The sequence below is a fragment of the Cygnus atratus genome, chromosome 2 (assembly GCF_013377495.2).
Source record: "Cygnus atratus isolate AKBS03 ecotype Queensland, Australia chromosome 2, CAtr_DNAZoo_HiC_assembly, whole genome shotgun sequence".
NCBI lineage: Eukaryota > Metazoa > Chordata > Aves > Anseriformes > Anatidae > Cygnus > Cygnus atratus.
The window spans coordinates 23,223,370-23,245,850 of record NC_066363.1 but is presented as its reverse complement, the minus strand read 5'-3'; the positions used below and the strand labels follow the sequence as shown (position 1 = coordinate 23,245,850).

General features: G+C 41.4%; 1 protein-coding gene across 1 annotated transcript in view; it reads right to left on the bottom strand.

Annotated features, from left to right (window-relative positions):
- The window catches only part of ZNF804B (zinc finger protein 804B), a 235,174-nt gene extending 216,649 nt beyond the window's left edge, over positions 1-18,525 (bottom strand). Inside the window, exon 1 of the mRNA XM_035545389.1 lies at positions 18,418-18,525. Within this exon, the coding sequence (XP_035401282.1) occupies positions 18,418-18,525 (108 nt within the window). The remainder of the gene's footprint in view (positions 1-18,417) is intronic.
- Positions 18,526-22,481: the final 3,956 nt, after the last annotated feature.

Here is a 22,481-nt window from a genome sequence, read left to right as displayed (position 1 = left end):
TGTTAAGAGAGAGAGGATTTATTTATTTTTTTAATGACACGGAATTATGCCTATATGGCCAGGAAAATATTACATTCTACCACTCTGCACTAGTCCAGTCAGCAAGCTGCTCAAGAATGCACTTGTACGAGTGAGTCCCACCTGCCACTCTGGCTTCCGAGCTCAAGTACAGTCATGTACTGAAGGAGGTTACATGACACCAGACACATCTCACCTTGTAAACTCAAAGCATCTGATGTGAGACTGACCGTCCACACTGAATATGCAGGCATATTTTGTTTTTAAATAATACACAAGATATCAAAGGCCTACTAGTCTATCTTGATCTTATATAGATGACTACCACCTAACTTCTGCTAGGATTTTCTCCTTAATTAGCAAGGTCAATGTATTTTATTTTATTTTATCTTTTTCTCTAAAGTCAGGCACTAGCTAGATAATATGTAGGTGCACATATAGTTTCACATATAGACAAAGGTAGAAATATTAAAATTATCAGATCCAGGATATGTCAAGTGAAGTAGATATGCTGCCACTAGATTCAGGTGAATATTATTAACACTGTTCTCACATATTAATCTGAGAAATTGTTATCCATACCTACCTATTAATATTAACATAAAATGAATTTATGGAAATGTAATATACATTTTTAACTCATACCTTCACTTTCCCTCACATACTCCTTCCCTCTCCAATAACAGTATTGCATTTTACAAGGAGATCCCATCTTTCTCCAGATTTAGTGGAAACAGTTTCCTTTTCCTATTTATATTGTGCCTTACAAACAGCCTCTTATGTTCACCACCTTCTCTCAAGTCCATTTCCCAGCTACTGCTGCATCACTCCACTCTGCCTGCACAGGCTGCTTCTTGCAGCAAGGGGCCACAGTGGTCTTGGTCTCCTTGTCCATCCTTTTTCTCCCCTCCTGCTCTTTGCCCTTCCCCATTTAGCAGGCTCACCATAAGTGTGTGCACTCTGCACTAAGCCATCATGCAACTTTCAGAGCAAAGCACACAGCTTTCTAGGAACAAGCAGGGAGATACAATGGAAGTAAGCAAACATTCCTTCATGCAGTCATTACCTTGCTTTTTCCCATCCTTTCCTTCTCCGATCTTGCTGAATGTATTTTTACCAAATTAATGCATAAAACAGAGGGAAAAAGAGGCAGTCAGATGTCCTCAAGATTTCCAGTACTCTGAGAAAACAAGACCATATTCCTCCCCCTATCCTCAGGCTGCAGCGAGGAGGGCTCCAACCAAATTTTGGTTCAAAGCTCTCTGCCGGGGAACATTCAGTACCTTTACTTCAAGCTGACTTAACAGGAGAAGTTAAGTCATTGTGCATGTGTAAAACACGTTGTTTTCCTTCAAGAGAGAACACAGCAATACTGTATTTCCAATTTTGAACTGTCTAACACTGCCATCATTTTGATACCTGTTTCTTTTGAGAGTAAAAAAAAAAAAAAAAAAAAAAAGTCTTTACTAGGGGCAAACAGTCACAAAACAAAAACTCTAAATAGATTAATTAACTGACATCTGCAATGTGTTTTGCATGTCTAATTTGGAGAAAAGATAAATTAACAAAGGTATGATAACCTTTAAAGGGATAGTGTTGGGTATCCTAGACCTTACACACAGTTCTTTCCCCTGATACATTTCATTACATGTTTATTTTCAATACATAATGGTACCAATTCCACAAATCCACTTTCTTTAACAGTGCCACCATCCAGAGTATGAACTCACACCACTTACAATATCCTGCATAATACAAATTTTAAAGTTTAAAAACATATTTCTGCTGATGATTCTGAACATTGGGTTACAGCTTCTAATTTTTTTCTAGGAGAAGTCTGATCATACATCAGATCACATTCCAAACACAGGCAGTGTTAACTAACTTTAAAGTTCTTTAAATATCTCAACCTTAAAGATCATTTAGAATGAACTCAGGTACATGACCATTTAACATTAACCTTGTTTGCTGTCAAGCCAAACCATGTACTAAGCAAATCCCCAATTAGCACTTTTTAGTACAGATGATATAATGATCTGAAAGTAATCTGACTTTTTGCTTCAGAAAATAATTGTAGGACTGGAGATGTATTTCTTCATGAAAAACAAAATTGTTGGTAGAAATTTGGTATTATCTGGAGTTGGACTCGAAGATCCTTGTGGGTACCTTCCAACTCATAATCGTATGATTCCAACCCATATTCTATGATTATCTTCCTTATACAAGAATGTAATGTCTTGTTTTTGCCATTGTTTGTTGTTAATACATTATGCCTATATTTATTTAATAATATGATTTTGTATACAATCAAACAAAAATCCAAGACCTTTTATGTGCCATTCATAAACCAAAATAACACCAAGAAATCTCAACTTTACCATATGCAGATCTAACACCAGAATTCTTGACTTCAGCATATGCAAATCAAGCCCTTAATCCACATTATCCATCACTATGTGTGCACAGCATAAAATTAATTTGATGTGTTAATTTTGTACTCTGTAGTAGTATTTATTCTTAAATCCCTCTGGCAGCACAAAATGTTGAAAGAGTAGGTGAGATGTGTCACTGTATGGCAGAGTCATTGCATGGGAGATTTTCCATAAACATTTTTACAAGAAATTTTACTGAAAATCATGAGAACCAAGCTCAGTAAAACTCCTTGAAACTATTACAAGAAGCACAGATTAATTCCTGTACTAGTTACAGGGGAAAATAATGTACCTTTCCAAGCTCTCACTGCGTACAAATGCCAACCCTCCGTGCAGGGATGAAGCAGCAGCCTGCTGCTGCATTCTTCTCCCCAGCCTGCCATAAGCACGCAGAGCACCTGTGACACTTTGCCAATATTAACAAATGGTTCAGACATAAATTAATGCACATGTCTGGCTAAAAACTTTGCTTCCTAGGGACGTATCTACCATGAAAAGTTGTGATCCTGAAACTGAAAAAGCTAATGATTCATTCCTTCCTTTGCACAAAATCATTGTCAGCACCATACCTGAAGAGGGGTACCCTTTGCTTTTCCCTCACAAAAGCTGCACTTTTTTAGAATTTTAGTTTGTGATAAATACACTAAGTGTTCTAACAGAGCAACAGGTTATAGTTTACACACTCTGAGAAAAAGACTGGAATTACAGTCATGCAAGGAAGACATTTACAGCACTAAACCAAATCACTTATCTGCATGCTGAAATCAGCCTTTCTTCCACTATATTGCCTGTAACTCATGCATACACACAGACTAACTACACACAAATTAACCCCAATCCTACATAATGTGTATCTGTTTCTCAGGTGTTTCGGGGTGGAAGTAAATCAGTGCCAGTAGGATAAATATCATAATGAGACAGCAGAGTCCATTTCCAGTTGCAGTTGTAGACCAGTTCATCAACCAGCTAAAGAATGAGCAAGAATATCCTCACATACAACTAAAATTCCATTTTCCAAATCTGTTACTTACTTCTTTGTGTCAATTATTTTAGATCTACTGTCATGCCGCAGACCTTTGGCCATGGATAAATGCCTTTTTTAGTACTGCTATCAGTATGCAAACAAAATCAATGGAAAAAAGGTGTCTATTTTTGCATATTTAGTTTCCCTTATTTTTCTGCCCCTTTTGCCTTCCTGAGGCAGTTCTCCACATCACCTCCACTCTGCTGAACCAGTGATGACTGACTCCTTGCACTTTTCAGAAAGGCAGAATGAACAATCCAGCCCTTCACAGCTCCATCTTCAATGTTGTCTTGCAGATCGCCTCCTGAACTTTTGGATAGAGACAGAGAAGTGACCATTTAGCTATCACCGTGCAGCTGGCATAGCACTGCTGGCAGACATACCAACAGGAGGAAAATCAGAATTCCTGTGTATATACACCTCAGTTACAGAACTTGTAGCAGCTTCACAAAGTGTCTGGAATGCCTTTAGATGTAATTTTCCAGACTTGGTTTTCTAGTAGCAATTTTCCAGACTTATCAGATCGTCACTTAGTATCACAATGGAAATACTTACTAACCGTGGATCATAAAGCAAGACACATCCACCTCTCACATGCCTAATGGAGGCATCAACAGTTACACAATGGAATAAGACTACCCAAAGGTGAATCCCTCTTGCCTGGAAAAGCATCATGCTCAACAGCTTCTTTACAGAAGATGATTGTTGGCATATTTCTAGTACATATTATGTTAGAGGAAGTTACCAGCATAGAAACACTGCAGTTCAAGAAGAAAACAAAACAAAACAAAACAAAACAAATCCCTCATGGGGCAGCTAAACATACAAACCCAGAAAATCCATCTTATATCGTTAATAAAAGATCGTGTGTTAGATTCCAAAATAAACCTAAAAATGACACGTCCTCTATAGAAAAAAATAATCACTGTGTCAACAGCTGTTGTTAACTAGCCTTGTCAACGACTTGTGCACAAAAATATTAACAGCAGAGAACAGCATATTAGCCTAATATTCAGATATTGAGATAATATTAATATATTCATTAATGTTAATTAATATGAGAATATTAAATCTGATTACTATTTCACATTACTGCTCTGTATTTCTAATTCAGCAAAAGTTGTGATTGACTTCTGTGGAGCTTTTTCTTTGCTGAAAAATTAAGAAATGCCTTAAATGTGTCTTTTACTTAGATCTGATGTGAGCCAACTGGAAATCTGGATCCTGAAAGCAAGTGGCACTGAAGTTAGCATGACGAGTATCTAAAATATATAGTATAACACCACCACACAGTGAGTAAATCCAGAGTTGTCCTTCTTAACAAATATCTATCTGTTATGAAGATAAGGAATGTGGAAGCAAGTTCTCAGTCAAACTGCATGTTCCCAGAGAAGTGTGCAAATCAAAGAGCTGCTAAGTAGCAAGAAAGGTGTTCTGGTCACTGTGTGAATATATATGCTATAGCAGCATGGCTTGTGATTTACCAGCATTGTTTGTCAATAAGTAGTACAGAAAAAAGAAAAAAAAAAAAAGTCAGGGTACAGAGTCCAGCAAAAAGGAAAAGGTTTAATTTTTGGACTGTGGTTGCATTTTCCGTCTATTTAAACTCTGTAACTGAGTCACAGCAATGTCTGAACCCTGGAGGTCCTAGTTAACTGGTATTCACTAACTTTAGTCAGATTACTTTCTAAATAAGGTTGAAATAAAATCTGAGGACCAGATCCACACTGGTGTAAATCAGCCTTGCAAGCTGCAATCGATTAACCACATTGATTTAAACAAGATAAAATCTTGCCCTGACCCAATGGCCTCTGGGCACTCCTGCTGCCTGTGCATGTTAAGAATGCTTGGAAGAACTGTGAAAAGCACTCTAAGAAGCTCATTATGATTCACAAATATTCTCTAACCTGCTCTTTTTCTTTAAAGCTTATTGCCTGTGTAGTGAAGCTGAGCTTTATTCCATTCAGTTAGCATATGCATGTCACACTTACTGGTACTCTACCTATTAGAGGCACAAGGCTGACTTGTAATGGTGTTTGTAAGGAATGCAGCCACTCCATCTTGTCCACCCACCCGACTGCTGCCAGGAGATCCAGCCACTACTCATCAATCTTGGGATGTCACAACACACTCCAAGGTACAGTCCTATCTTCAGCATACGTTTAAGGGTGCTGGAGCCAAGGCTACACTCTAGTAACAAAGTGCCGTGACATGGGCTCAAGCACTAGAATGCAACTATCAGTATTCTTTTGTTCTTACAATGCTCCCCAGCACAATTTGGGTTATGGTCCCCATCGCTCTCTCAAAGTGTATTTATAGTTTGGGGAACAACAGAGAATGGGCAGCGCTCCCAGTAGGTGGTTTGGAAAAGGGTCCCTTGTTTCAAGGTAGAAGAAAGAGTGTGGCCACGTGGGAAAGTGCTGTGAGTGCCTGTCATCTGTCTGTAAGGCTCTGATGCTTCTGCCTTCACCATGCAGACATGGCCATGCAATCCCACTGTCAGGGCCCTGGACCCAGCACAGGCTCTGCTTTATTCTATAGAGAAGGTGAAGTCGGTGTTAACTGCTGAAGTGTTGTTAGGCCTCAACAGCTTCTTCTAGCAACTGTGCCCATGATGGAGTGCGAAGAGTGGGAAAGCAGAGGGCAGTCCTGCACCTACTCAGACACACAGAAATCTTATAACTTCAGGGTTAATCCATAATAGGCCAAACATCAATGCTGAGCAATCCCAAATGCCAAGATACATTTAATACCCTAATGCCTTTCAAAAAACATCTGCAGCCTGATTCTGGCATGTCTTTGTGTTTGCTTTCTTCTGCAGGCACCTATGTGTTGCACAAGTTTCCCTCTGTACTACCTGATGTTATCTCAAAGAGGAAAGATGGTCTGAAGCTAAAAATCCTGGGCAAATGAATTGCACAGGCTTAAACACTAACTGTAGGATGACTCCAGCACATCCAGAATCTGAGCAAGGTTCAAGATCAAGGCAGCTGAGACCAAGAAAGATTTACATGGAGCAAATATGCCTAGAGAAAGTGACTGCTGCTGCCCCCAAAATGCAAATGGTAGATATATAGTGTCTAGAAGAAATACAAAGTCAATCTTCATAGGCTGAGGATGTGATGTTCTGAGAACTCCAGGTTGCAGGGAGTTTCTCCAGATTTACACCACAGAAATGATACATGTTTGGGCTCATTTTCAGCTGGAGTCAGAGATGGTCCATTCACATAGGCATATGGGATTGATCATACATGGCAGAAGAACCCTAGGAGCAGCAACCTTCTCCCCATATAGGGGTGGGATTTCAACAGTTGAGAACAAAAGAAGGAAATTTTTTTACCTGCCTTTACTGGCAGAAATTTTGGTGCTCACGTTGAGCTGAGATAGACACTTATACATCTCTGCCTGTCTCTCAAAAAGGGCTCAGGACCGTTCTCTGGCAATGGGGACAACTGGTACTGAACAGCCCATGTCAGTGCAGTTAAACATTCTTAGCTTCCAGAAGCAAGTATTCACATGGAAACTGTGTGCTGGCAGGGGTCCCTGCCCTACAGTAATTCCCAAACCCTCACCAAGTTTGGGAGAGGGCTGCTTGATCCATGCCACAAGTACACTGGAAACAGTGCTTACAATTTCATAGTCTAGATGATTAAACTCCAGTGCCTGGCACATCCCCTGGTGTTGCTTACTAATACACATGCAGCCTTTGAGGCTCTGAGCCTCAGCGCTTTCTGTAGTGAACTCATTTACTTTGCAATTAACCTCTCCATTCCCATTTATTAGACTTCCTTCCTTTCCTCTTTCCAGTCACTTCTGAAAACCAAGTCATCTCCATGCCTGCCAGCAGCAATGCCTACACGCCTTTGTTCAGTGTCCTTCAGAGTAAAAGCAAGGATTCACATTTTTTATTGTTTGTTCTACTCACTGTGAAGTACGGTGTACAATTGCAGCACTAAATCACTGTAGTTGAGGGCTCATTCTGTTCTTAATATGCAGATCTTATCAAAATATATTAGTACCATCAAGTAGAAAATTGACACCTCTATGTTTCTTCAGATACCACATATCCTTTATAACTCTGTACGAGATTTGAACCCTACAATTTATCATACGGTATGCTGTAATCAAAAGCATCAATCTTTTTAAGGCTGTCTAATGCCTAATGCCTACATTCACCATCCTTATTAGCCAGATGTTAGAAGTATAAACATAACTAAGTAAGTACATAATAATGATAGCAAAAAATAGAATTCCTTTTATGACATATAACATGCTCAGCAATACCTTTTTATTGTCAGGAGACAGTTCAGAGTAGCTTTACATATTTAAAACTCTTCAGCGTAAGGTACTACAATTACTTAATGAGATATTATTCTTAGCATGCAATCAGGAAGCCAATTAGGATCTATATAACTGCTCCCAGGCAAATGGAAGGGCAGGATCTGAACTTCACCTGTATGGACGTGGGAAGAGAGGCTGTCAGTGATTTATTGTAGTGGTGTTGATCTCACCCGCTAACTCTATTTATTTTGTTGTGGATTGTGGGCATGGGGCTGTTGGTGGGTTTGCATTTTTTTTCACTGTTCAAGATTACAGTATTGCTTGGTGCAATTATCAATCACAGGCTAAAAATAGATTCTAAAAATACACATTTGGGGCACTTTTTAATAATAATTTTATTATTCAGACAGTGCTATGTGGAGTGTCAGAAATACAATATTACTGCAATTAGATATATTTGACAAAAAAAAAAAAAAAAGGAAAGAAGGAAAGAAAGAAAACTTGGGACAAGCAATGGTGTTTTGATAGAAGGGAAAGGCATCCAAGGTCCCTCTTATCTAAGTTTGCAGATGAAATTAAACTTGAAAAACTAGAAAAACTGTTTTTCAGCCTGATTATTACTAAGTGTATACACCCAATAAACTTCATTTTCTATAGCTTAAAGAATGGGTCTTCAAGAATAGACAATGGAAACAAAACATTTTTGCTATGGATTTTAAGCACGTTTCTCTGTCTTTGGTTTTATTGACTGTGAAGATTATGCAGGCGCTGTTAAGTCATTCTGTAAACTTGGTTAAACCCCTTTCAAGGAAACATTTTTTTTTTAACTTCTTGTGATTTGCTGTTTATAATAATCTCTTCTGATGAAAGTCATCAAGTATGCACAAGTATGCAAACCAACAAAAATATCTGAAGGCTGATTCACAACCCACAGATATCAAAATCAGTCACCTACAAAGTCAGAGATTATTTGAGGTGATGAAATAATAGTGTGAATAGATACCCAGGCTAGAAGACCCTCCCCTACTAGAAGTCATAATACAGCATGTGGCTCTATTTCAGCAATCATCTTTAGAAATATGTGCTTTATAGAATGAAATGCCCAATTCTGTCAATACCTCTTTTTTAAATAAAAACTACACAAAAGGAAAACTTGTTCCCCAATAAGAAGAGAGCTCTGAACCAACCAGTGCTGCACAGATTTATTAACCTAGCTGAAAAGAAAGGTGGATCTTTCTCCACCAAGCATTAGCATTTTCAAATATGACATGTCCTCTAGGGAATAAATTTAGAGACAGATTTTTGTTTATTTTGAGGAAAGAGTTAACTTCTGAGATAAATAACTACAATGTTGAGTTGGTATTTTTTGTAGTTTAACTTCTAAAATGCACTTATTACAATGCTAAGCAATAAAACACGTATGTTGTACAATATATGTCTACTAAAAAGTCCCTGTTCTACATGGTGTACAATACATTATGGTATTAAAAAGGTCTCCAGCAGAAGATATGAACAAAAGATAAAACCAGCAACTTTATGTACTCAACACTCATTCCAATGTCATTTTTATTTTATAAGATATGAATACAATTTCTGCATCAGAGCATGCATATGTGATTTCTCTATTGATTATTAGTAACCACAAAAAATTATCACTCACTCCCAGAAAGAGAACTTTTTTTAGTGTTGTTTATTTTGTGTGTAAATAGCTGTCTCCAGCACTGCTCAGCCTTCCTTACATTGCATCTTTGCCACACTGAATAAACAAGGATATATTTATCACTCCAATGAAAATTCAAAATCTTTGTATATAGTACTAACTTTTCTTGATTAGGCTAACTAAACTATCATTCCACATAGGTTTTGATATCTTTTTTTTTTTGAAGGGAAATAGTGTATATCTAACACTAAAGAAGTCAAATGTCAGTGTCTACGCAGATGCATACAACATAATATCCTAAGACCTATATCAAGAAAGAACAGTAGTACAGCTATATAAGGTCTGCAGTTAAGCATTCAGACAGCTAGGAGAAGCTGCATATGTATTCAGTGACATTTACAGGATGCGTATTTATTATTTAATAAGCACAAACTACTTGCATACACATCACATTGCGTGCTCTTGTCTTTTGCTTTATGGGGACCTGCATGACTGTGCTTTTTAATTTTGTCTTCTAAACAAGTCCTCAATGGCTGTTTGACAATTTCTGACCTGGTCCTCATCAGACAAGGGAACCAGATCTGCAGATCACCTCCCAGTAGTGAGGTGATGGCTATGTGCAGAGGTGCTGTTTGGCACAGACCTGTGGCCATGCAAGCTGTGGCCTTCCAGCAGATTCTGCTCCTGCACCTTCCAGCACAGTGGAGCAGTCAGAGCAGTATCTGGAAATAAGCAGAGCCTTTCCCACATGGAGAAATCCTTTTAATTATCCAGTCTGCTGATCACCTGCCTTAGCCAGCATTCGGACCACAATGTTCACCAATCAACTGATGCAGGGATCATTGCAAATTCTTTCCCAGTCTACCTGCAATGCATCACCAGAAGCTTCTTGTGATCACAGGCAAGGGCTCAAAACATCCAGATTTGAACTCAGTTTTCCTGGTTAAAGGTGTCTAACGTAGGGTGGCATGATTACACAGCTTTTTCTCCTTCTTAGAACAACATCCCCACAAAACATCGGTAGTCTGAGTTTTTCACACTTCACAAAGTCGTTCTTCCTCTGAAGATTTGATGGTAAGCACAGAGAACATGAAGATTTGTATAGACAAATTGTTTGCACTGATCACATATAAAAGCCACAGAAACTACTAAAATTAGAATTATGAGAAATTGAATATGAAAACTTTTCTTTGAAAATTATATTAAAAATGCATAGAACAACTTAACAACTATAAGAGTTTGCATTTCTAGCAGATCCACTGATCACAGTAGTCCTACAGATTTTATTTGTAATTTTAATTTACACCTATTCTGCGGATGGGATTTGTAACCCCAAATCCCACCTACAGATTATTTTGCTATCAAAGGTTATATTTTAGGAAGTCCTGTTCTTATGCTTTCCAATCTAGTTTCACAAGCCTTTCTAACATGTTACAGTCTAAGCTGGAAATGCAGGCTGCAGATATACAGCCGATTACAACTGAGAATTTCCTCAACAACATCAAATACTTCTCTCCTATTCAGTCTGAGTAGAATATAGATGGAATATTTCTGTTGACACAAATGCACTAAATCTGTTTTAGAATGTGTTCCAGGCAAAACATCAATTGAAAAATTGATATCAACTAGAGTTGATTAATGTATGAATTGTTTCAGAGCTGCATGCAATCTCTGAGCAATAGTTTTATTTCTTTACTTGAACCAGCTTGCCAATTAACATTATGCATAACTATGAAACTGGGACAAAATTCTGATGATGATGTTTACATCTTATCCAGTATGCACATAAATTTAGTAAAGTATAAAAAATACAAAAAAAAATACACACAAAAAGCTGTCATTAAAGTGTCTTACAACTGGGTACAGAACAATACATTCTGAGCAGTGAACAGCATTTTCAGGCATGTGTACATACGCCATGACAAGTCTGTTACTCATGCGCAGTAGTTGATTGTACAAGACAAGCAGTCATACGTGCCCACATAAAATACAGAAATGCAGGAGTGAACTCTGGATACTACCTCTAATATTACAGTAGCTACCCCGGTACCATTTATGCAGATTATCATCATAAACCAAGTTACTTGAACTATGAACAGTTCATACACTGTTTTTATGGTTCAAAGGTTAAAAGCAGAGTTGTTTAAATCTTGATAAAAACAGTGTTTCCAACTGTTGACAGGAATGTTAAATTGCTGTTTTGAAGGATGTATTTATCGCTATTCAGAAATGTTTGCACACATGAAGTTCAGCATGAAAGTATATTCGCAAAATGTTTTTCCCCAGTGAAGACCACTGAATTCCTTGGATGAACAAACTAGATTCTTAATGATCCTGAGTGTTAGGTTGGGAATTCCAGTTCTTGCAGCCCATTTATGCATCTGTACTTGTCTTCACCATTGGCTTGATCCTGTAACAAACTTCATTTGACCCTTTAAATAAATTATCCCTGATACTTTTTTATTTTACTGTGATATGAAAACTTTCACAGTAATATCATAGATGTTGAGCTCCAAAAGAAGGATTGCAGCTTCTGTTGTATGTTTTAACATTTGTGATGCACTGTCTTCAAGAGTGAAGACCTTGAGGGTATCACAGAGGATGTATCCATACAAGAAGCAAGGCTTCTAAAGGAGGATAGAAAAATAAAACAACAAAACTAATTCTCTCACAGTGTACTACCAATGGCATTTTAAAAAAGCAGTATCTCAGTGTGTAGTTAAAAACATTTTGCATTTCCATTTTTTCCACAGAAAAGTCAACATTTTCCATGCAGGAATAATTCTCCACACAGTTCTTAACACTCCCTACAGATTTCCTAATACTATTGAGAAAAAAAAATTACATTTGTAGGTAACAATGATTTCAGTCTTCTAAAATAATCAGCTGAGATGTAATAAAAAGACTTAACAAATGTTTGTGTAAAGCGTTAAATGTAAAGGGTGAAAAAAAGCCTTGTAGCCAGAGGCTATACAGTCTATCAGGGAAAGACATCTTAGGGGAAAAATACCTACATTCTGGCCAGTCTTTGAAAACCTTTTACTTCCTTCTCCACTTAGCAAACTTTTGCAAGAAGTTCTTGCAAATTCTTTTTGGTAGGAATAAGTATATTCAGATTATGTGATTCTTTTGACCATGATTTTTTTATGCAAGGGGACTCAGGTGAAATTGTTTGTGTAAATAAAGTTACTTACTTTACTTAACCCTTCGGAAATGAAAACAATACACCCTCTGAGCCAGGATGAGGAGCTGAGACTTCTTCCCCAGTGCAGGCAGGAGAGCCCTGGCCATAGACAGCACCAGTGGGTAGAAGTCCAGAGAGCAGGAGAAGAACAGGCAAAGGAACAGCCCCAAACACTTACAGCTGTTAGCAGCTAAACCCACTATCTGCAGAAGCACTCATTTCACACACAAAAAAATCCTCTTTTCAAACTTGCACACAGTGCAGAATAAAAACAAATAAATTGCTATACCCTGGGTGAGTAAAATGTGATTGAGCTGCAAGTGAGGATGCAAATGGATGTAGCAGCAATGTCTCAGTTTGGAAGTAATCGACAAACAAGCATTGCCACATGCAAAATAAGAGAGAAATCAATCTAGTTTTAAGAACTCAATAGAGGGACCAATAAAAATATTAGACTGCTGGAAGGGCACAGTAAAACATAAAGCACCTGTTTAACATTACAGCTAATTGTGGGTGAAGGAAATGGCCCCAGCAGAAATTGGTTGAAGACGATTAAATTTGATTGTAATGTTATATCCAAAGTGTGATGCCCACTGACGGAATTGGAAACAAAATATGCTCAAAAGTTGTAGACAGCACAAAAATAGTTTTAATACAACGATCGAGCAGCAATGCTACATGTGGCTAAAAACACATTAATGTATTTTCTGAAGGTTTGTTTTTGCTCTCATGCACTGCAGAAATCCCCAGAAAGCACAGTAATAAGGACCATAAAGTTAGGAAATAAGTTCACCTCCAAGTTTAGCGTGGGCTGCCTGAATATTTACATTCTCCAGCATTAGGGTTGGTAGGAAATACACTCAGCCCACTCTAAGAAGTGAAGTGCCCAGAAGCAATGATTTTAGAAATAGGTGAACCAGGGTGACCCTCCCACATCTGTGTCTCTCCTTCATGTGTGTGCTGCTGTGCACAGGCAGATGCAGTATCTGTTCTATGTATCTCAGGGTGCAGTGTCTGCACTATGCTTTCAGCAGAGTGCACGGGATTCCCCCCTGGCCTGTGATCACCTCTGCTCGAGGCAGCTGCCAGAGACTTTTGACACATATGAATGAAAGTATCGCTTTCTGTTTCCTTTCCTTTTTTTTTTGTTTGTTTGTTTCCTATCTACATTATTTTCAGTAGTTTTTTGGTGTGTTTTGTTTCTGCTTCCCTTCCAACAAAGCTAACCAAACTCGGTTATTTATTGGAGCCTCTGGTTTGTTACCAATCACTTCTTACTATGTTTCTTGAAGTTTTGCTTCCTGTGCTCCCTCCCCAGTAGTGCCTACAGCACAGCCTTCTCCTCTGCTTTTGGAGCTTTTGAGGGTACAGACACAGCACTGAGGGACAAGAGGTTTGTGATCAGAGACTCCCAAGCTATTTGGTCTTCTAGCTAATCACCTGGACACACAGTGGCTCCCTCCTTTTAATCTGCTGCCACCTAGACCACATTTCATATGATACACATGCACCATATCTAGCTTTTACATCGCTTTCTCACAACCATTCTTGGCACACCTCTCTCCTCGCTGCTGGCAAACACCAAACTCACATTATTCACTCCAAACTCAGTCTTGCTAGCATTTCCCCCTAAGACTCAAGCAGATGGGGAGAGCTGCTTGTGCCGTGGCCTTGCTGTTCCCTGCTTACAGTACCCAATTCCTCAACCACCCCTTGAGTTTCTAAGAGGTTTTCAAGAGCCCGGTGTTGCTATCCACTACGAAGAGTAATAAGGTGCTACTCAGTCCTGGTTACACTTGCTTTGGTGCTGGAACAGCATGTTTGTGGCTTGGTATCAACTAAACAGTCATTACTTCCAAGTAGCTGCAAGGTGCTTATTTATTGCTACTGGAACCTCTGGACACGGGGCAAGAGCTGTGCTGTTGAAAAGATAGCTCTGTGCAACACAGGAGCATTTCCCACCCCCCACCCCCCAAAGAAATTAGGTAAGCCCTAAGTGCAATAGAGCAGCTGCTTGACAGCCTTATTAGAAAACAGCATAAAGAAGTATGTGAAAAATATTGTATTCATCTGAAGCTGCAGGGAGCAACGGAAGGAAAATAATTAGCCAAGTCAGAAACTGGCTAAGGCACTGGCTTTTCTGAGTCTTCTATTTCCTTCAAAAAAACAAAGGGGTCTTTAAATAACAAGTAGTAAATGAGACTCTGTTTACAGCTCACCTTAAAAAGCCACAAGCAGAGCAGTGCACCCTAATAATATTGGCTCTGAAGTGATTCAGAGGCAAGGGGGCCATCTGCTGAATTCCTGGTACCATTTTCTTCTGTATCCTGGAAGATTTTCTCTGAAAGTTTCACAACCAAGTCCTCTTCAGTGCCAGCTTTGCCAGGCCTGTGAGGTGTGACAGTACACCTCTGAGCAGGTTTGGCTGCCGGTGAGCATTACAGCATATTTGCCACAACTGCAGAAACTACAACCAGCATGCTGATCAAGGTAATCTGTTCAGGACTCAAAAATCCTGCAGACAACATCACGGGCTGAAATTAATGCAAGATCTCTGCATTATAATGCCTTCCACTAAATAGAAATTTCAGAGTCAGAAAGCTTTCTACCGCTTGCTCGCAATATGTTCATGAACTTAACTTTCCAGGCAAAACCAAAAAGCTTCAGCACAGAATCACTTCTCTAAAACAAGTGGCTTCTTTCTTCAGCTTAGTGCCCTTCCCTCCCAGCAATGCTGGCACCATGGTCAAACTCTGAACCCCCTTTCCAGTGCAAGTCTATCACAACACTGTGGGTACGTGATTCACTAGGGCCTGCTTCTAATTCCACTCTTTGTAAATTCATCATCGCTAACTTCAGATCTCAACATCATAACTAGTTCCTTTTCCCATGTGCAGAAACGGGAAAAGGGAAGGTGGAGTTTTAAAGTGATCTTATGACAATGTCACCACACATTCACATTCCCAAATGAAGTTCAGTATCTCTGTAGTCTTCTGTATCTTGCTCTTAGTACTGCTACAGCTAAAGGTCTCTCTTTAGACCTGGAAGGACGTGATTTGTTTCTAACACAATAATCGCAAAGTATGCTAAATAAATATTATGGGAATATTCAGACTGAAAAATCCTTGTTCACATAGCCATGAAATTTGATAAAGGTATTTAAAATATTCACCACTGTTCTCATTTCTGAAAGCATAGCCTTAAGTCTACTGACATTTCATGGTCTGTTAATACAACACTTTAAATATAGAAAGATACACATTATACATTAAAAACTTTGTAGACTCATGCATAAGATAGCTCATAGTGTACAAATATAAGATTGTTTAATGGTACAAGCTATAACATTTAATCTTCAAGGCTACTTCCAAGTTCAGCTTTTTAAAAATGACTGTGAGACATAAACTGTATCTTTCAAAGTTATAATCAGGAGGTATTAAGTGAATAATAATTATAATAAATTAAAAAAAAAAAGGTGCTATAAATAAATGCCAAATGTTTATGACTTCTTAAGTATACAAGTGGTCCCAAGTTTAACTCATAGCTCATTGCTAAAGAAAATACAAATAGTTGGAGGGTTTGTTTGTATGGTGTTGGTTGTTGTTTTCATGCTCAAAACAGTTTTACTACCTCAATTAGTACTAAATTCCACTATGCATGACTCCCACATCCACAATATAAACATGTATCCAGGTGTTGTTGTTCACTGTTCTCAATTTCATACACATTGATGAGCAAGAAGGATATGGTCTGGAAAGTTAAAAATTTGTAGGCACATACAGATTACTCTAAAGAATCACTGCTTTCAGGATTTAATAGCACACTATTATCTAGTTTGCCAACAAAGCATTCCTTATTTTTCACCTGAAACCTGGACTTCCACATGAAAACAGCACATATAAAAGCAGTAGTAATATCAAATATCAAACACTTAAAAGTAAGAGTTCTAGACCTACAGTTACCCAGCATTAATAAAACATTAATTTATCATGTACCTCTATTCCTGTCACTACTCTGGGCTTAGCCTATCACCTCAAAGCCTGACTAGCTTCAAATAGTGGTCACCAAAAAAAAAGAAAGAAGAAAAAAAAAGTGTACAAAGAAGTGAAAGTTTTCCCTCAGTAATTCAGAATGAAAGCTAAGGAGTACTAAAACTTTTTTTTTTTTTTTTTTTCTCTACAGAAATGGTCTAAAACCATGTAAAACATCTCAATTCCTGGTCACATGAATCTCAAGACCAGGAGAGTCTGTCCTCATGAAAAGCAATACAAATTGGTCTTGCTACTTGTTTCAGACCCTGGAAAGCTCCCAAGAAAGCATGTTTCTATGCAGTGAACCTGAGCTTATTTTCAACTTTTACATTTTTTTTTTCCTGTTCCACAAAAAAAAAAAAAAAAAACACCTTGTATATATATATATAAGAAAAATCAAAACGAATATTTCTTGTTTTTTTTCCTCTGGTATTTGCATTTAAGCAAAAATTCCTCCCAGCTGTTGACAGAACTATCTCATAAATGATGATGTGCTAGTGAAGTCAGCTCATTTATCTCATTAAGTGTTTAGGCTGAGGGGAGTGGTGCACATCCTCACTATGCAGTGTGAAAGAAAGGCAAAGAAGTTGGAAAGGATTTGAGACATAACACTATTTTCGGCACAGCAATTCCTGACATCTCCCCTTGACTTGAACGCCAGCTGTTGAAGTTCTGCTAGACACAAAACACAGATCCGCAATACAAAGTATTTACAATCAAGCATCTTCCTGCTCTAAATCTTTGAGGTCTTTTCCTCTCTACCTCGGATTTGGGGCGAGATCTCGGTTAAGGTCTGGCGCCGACCTCTCCTGCGTGCGGGAGGTTCCACGCACGAGGGTGGCTCAGCCCCACGGGTCGGAGAGCACGGGCACAGCTCAGCCAGGGGCTGCGGGATGGGATCCGCGGTGCAGATTCAGTGCACTGCACACGAAGGTTGCAGCAGGGCAAGGGACAGCACGACAAGGACCCGCAAGCTGCCGTAGGACGACACGGAGGGGGTTTTAGCTGTGCACCGGGATGCTGTCACTTCACTTCGCGCCACCACCGACAGCCGAGAAACAGAAAGCAGAGACTTTGGCGTCACACGCAGTTCCCCAAAGGCGTTTGGGGTGCAGGTGTGATGGGACCGAAGCAGAGGGACCACCGGTGCTGGCATTCCCGGCACCTCACCAACTCCGGTAGCGGGGACAACCCGCGAGTATTTCGCATGTTCAGACCCGGCACGCTGACGGGGAGAGCTGCACCCCAGCCGGGGGGATTTTGGGGTGCTGCCACCACCCTCGGTAGGCGGAGGAGAGGCTGCATCCCTCCGGCTCCCCGGGGACACCCCGATCACTGCAGCTCCCCCCGCGCCCCCCGGTGCCCTGCAGCGACCCGCGGGGACCGTCCCCAGCAGCCCGGCGGCTCGGGGCCCGGCGGGACCTCCCCAAACTCCCCCACGCTCCGCTTAGGGTCGGGTCTCTCCGGGCAGCTCACAGCACCCCAACGGCACGAGTTCATCCATCCCTGCAGCCGGCTCGGCTCCCCCAAACCTGTGCCAAGGGACCAAGCCCCCGCTCCCGGAGCATCCTTCACCCGCGGAGCCTCTCCAGCGACCTCTCCTCGGGGGGGAGCCGCCACTCAGCGCCACCCCCGCGCCCCCTTCCCCTCAAGCCCCCCACGGAGAAACTTTTCGAAGCCTCCCGCCCCACACCCCCGTCCCCGTGCCCCCGTCCGGCCTCCCCCACCCGGCCCGCTCCTACCGTGCGGGGGGCAAGGGAGGGAGGGAGCGAGGAGGTGGACGTTACCGGCGAGCGGGCGCCCTTCTTGCGGAGCGGTCCCCTGAAGACGCCCTTGATGCCGCGGTAGTGGCCGTTGCTGAGGTGCCGGGAGCTGATGACCAGGTAGCACGCCATGCGGGGCCCCGCGGCGGGGGGGCGGCGGCGGCCCGGCTCCTCCTCGGCGGCGGCAACGGCGGCGGCGGCGGCGGCGGTGCTACCCCCGGCGGAGCGGCAGCCGCCCGCATGAAGGAGCGGCAGGAGGCAGCGCAGCGGCGATGTGCCCCCCCCGCCGTCTCATCCAGCGCCCGGCTGAGCGCGGCCGGCGGCGGGGCGCGCTGAGGGCGGCGGCGGCGGCAGGCAGCGCGCATCCGAGGGGGCGCGGGGGCCAGTCCGCATGCTGCTCCGCTGGCAGGAGACGGGCCCGGGGGGGAAGAAGGGCAGAGCGCAACTTGCACACTCCGCCGCTGCCACGGCCCCTTCCCTCCTCCTCCTCCTCCTCCTCCTCCTTCTCCTCCTCTTCCTCCACCTCCTCCCCCTCTTTCTCTTCAGAGCAGGCCACCAGCAGGCGAAATCCGGCGGGGAGTTTCTCCGCGGCAGCTCCCCATGGCTCTCTCCCTCTGCCTGGAGGCTGCAGCCCCGCCGCACGCCTCCTCCCGGGCCGCTGCTGCAGTGGGCGCCGCGTCTCGCCGCGCCTCGCCTCGCCTCGCCCCGCCGGCGGGAGGCGGGGTCGGGACGGCCGGGGGCTGCCCGGGGGGCGGCGGTGGGGAGGGGGGCTTTGGGGTGTTGGGGGGTCTGGGGGGAGGTGTTGTGTCCCGCCGACCCGGGCCGGGTAGTATGACAGCGGGTGGATCGGGCTGGGGAATGGGGGCCCCGTCCCCCCTCCCCCCCGCCTCCTCTCCTTCATCATCCTCCCCTTCTTCGCCAAACTTTTTCGCCGTCGGTGGCAGGAAGATAGCGTCCTACATCCCCCATCCCCGTCCCTATCCCTATCCCCATCCCCGTCCCCATCCCCGCAGCCCCGGGACCAGGAGCGGGCACCGGCCCCGGCACAAACGGGCTTCTGGCCGTGCTCTTGTGTGCGTCGCCCCTCCTGAAAGCCCGTGCATTTGGGGTTGTGGTGCAGTTTGGGCTTGCAAGGGTGAAATTCCTCCACCACTAAACGACCGAAACAGGTTGTTCTTCTCCCCTTCTGCTGGAGAGGCGCACTGAGTCTCAGACCTGCCGATGCAAACTCAGCTCCTTTCATCAGGTCACAAGTATCGTCTCTGCTCTGCTACTTAGTAAATCGATAAAAATAATCGATAAATCACCCAGCGTCCGTAGTCACCTGCAGATCTTTCATTTCTTCCAAGTAGATTACTTTAAACTGCAGATAACACGAATTTCAGATTTTTTCATTTAATCCCGTGAAAGCCTTTTTTTTTTCAGATATTTAGTGAATGAAACTAATTTGAGCCTCTAAAGAACTATCTTTCTATGAACATAACACAGATTTAAATTAAAAAGAAAATCTCACACAAGCCACTGAACTGTATAGATAAAAAGGTCATGAAAAATCAAATGTCAGATTTGGGCTGTGTATGTAAAATAGTGTTGCACAGGCTCAGTATAGAGTGTTTCACATAAAATGTGATGATGTGTATATATGTACATATATACAAATGGTCAAGTATATTACTACATATTTTATGCATAATTATATGATGTTACAGGGAAAACAAATATATGTGAAGTTAGAATAACCAAAGCTGTAAGTAACATATTGAGAACATCCTTATGTTAACCATATTACTTTGTTTTCCAATATATATATATATATAAATAATAATAATAAGCTGGGGGATGGTTTCAAATTAAGCTGATAAAAAGCAAGTGCAAAATAAACCAGAGTACCTCACTCTTCATGTCACGGGTAGCTGTGCTGTGGAACTCCTTGCCAAAGGGTGTTGTAGCAGATAGAAGATTAAACAGATACATGGGTCTGTGGCCTGGGACCAATACGCTGCCCACAACAGGCATGTGCAGGACTTCTCTGAAATAAGCATTTACACTGAAAAGTGGCTTTTTAAAAATGACATTACCAAAAAAAAGTTAGCCGCTGTTAACGTGGAAGCAAAAATGAACTTTTATGATGAGTTCCTCCTGCAAGTCCTGCAAGTGACTGACTCGAAATTTATCTTTGCTGGCATAAAATTTATAGATTTTGTTAACTACAAGTTTCTTTCTGAAATTACTGCTTCACAGTCCTGTTAAAGATAATGGTATTAACTTCAGCTTGATTTTGGCCTGCAGCTTGACCTTCTGACTCCAAAGTGAATATGCAGTGTAGGCGGTAAAGACCAGAATCTTTTCTCTCCGACAGTGTAATGAACTTTCCAAAACTTTGCTTCTCTGTGATGCAGCAGTTGTTTCTCAGAAGAGAAAAAAAATTCACATCCTTGCTAAACACCATGCAAAGAGGTCTCAGTTCCTCTTCTGTTGTGAAGATACGGAAAGTCCTTTGTTCTGTGGAGCTGATGTTGTTCTACTACGTACAGAAGAACTGCACCACAAGCATGCAATGGAGATGTGTGTTGCAGCTACACAGATAGCCTGGCCGGTCTGTGCCACCTGCAGAGAAGCTTCAACGCAAGCCAAAACTCTGCAAGAGCTCTGCTGTAGTCTAAGGACAGTATTTTACTTCTTAAACCTATAGAGTCTTCCACAGTTCATTTACTAAGATTGTATGAAAGGGAAATGATTTGCCCCAGAGTAGACTGCACAGTACTCATTTTATCCTGCTGAGAAGGATGATGTGCTCAATTGACCCTGCTGTGAAAAGTAGAAGTCATTTTAGGCTCACTTCACTTTGCAAACCCAGGGGAATAGTTACTATGACCACCAATCTAATTTATAAACAATCTGTAGGACACAAGCCTCAGAAAATGAGATTAAGAGTTGTCAAATGGAACGATTAGGTATTAATTATAACACTCCCTGAACATCTCCCCAGGTCTCTGGAGATACTGCACCTTCTTCTCTTTCATCACAGGTCATGTAGAAATATGAGCCTTAACTATTTGTAGTTTCTTCTGGGTCCAATCCTTCACTACCTTAGATCTCATAAAGTAATTTTCAGCTGAGCAGAGTGGATGTAAAATACTGCCTTTCAAAGCATTATGTTTTCTTTGCAGAAATGTTAGTGACTTTTCAAGATGCCAGGAAGTGGAGAAGCAGGTCGGCTGTCAATAACAGATGATGATCAGAATAATGAAATGTTCTCCAGCTCCTCTATCCTCTCAGTTTATACAGGTTTTTATAATTAATAAAGACTACTTAGCATTTATTGCCCCAAAAAAGTCTGTAAGCATTTTCTAATTATTCTTTGTAGGGATTGTCCTCATGGCACAAAGTGGTGTCGAATTGAAATACCCAGACCAGATCTAAAGCTGCTACTTCTGACATAAATATAATCTGAAAATCAGGCAGCAGAGAATGATATTAATGCAGTCATATTACTTTTAATGGAGGAGCTAATTCATGTGCTTCTTCTTGGCATTAAACAGTACACTACAGACATACCCTTAAAATCTTGTCAACACTGAATTTTATTTAAATTTTATTTCAAGTATTGCTCCTAATGTGAGTTCCATCTGCATACAGATCCCATTACTCTGATATTCTCTGCTTTATAGGTAAAACCTGCAATTAACATGATTTGACGACTGCCAACATAATCACTCCTCAGTGTGAATATAGGCTAGATCCACTCAAGAGCCCCAGTCCTAAAATGCCTTTCCACAGCCCTTTACTGTGCTCAGAAAGAACAAAGACATCCTTCCCCATGCCTCCAACCTTGAGAAAATTCAAAGAGCACAAAGAATATCTTTTGGCACTACACCTTTCAAAATTTTACTACAGCAATCAAACAAGAACAGAGTGTGTAGACACAGCTTCACTGCTGTTTCACAGTCTGGTTATTCTCACTTGAGTTAGTTTAACATGAGATGTTTTCCAACACAGAAGAACCCAAATGAGCCCTGCAGTAAGAACATCCCCTGATACTGATGTGATTTTTACAAGCAGTCTTCCTCACAGCACTGAGTGAGATA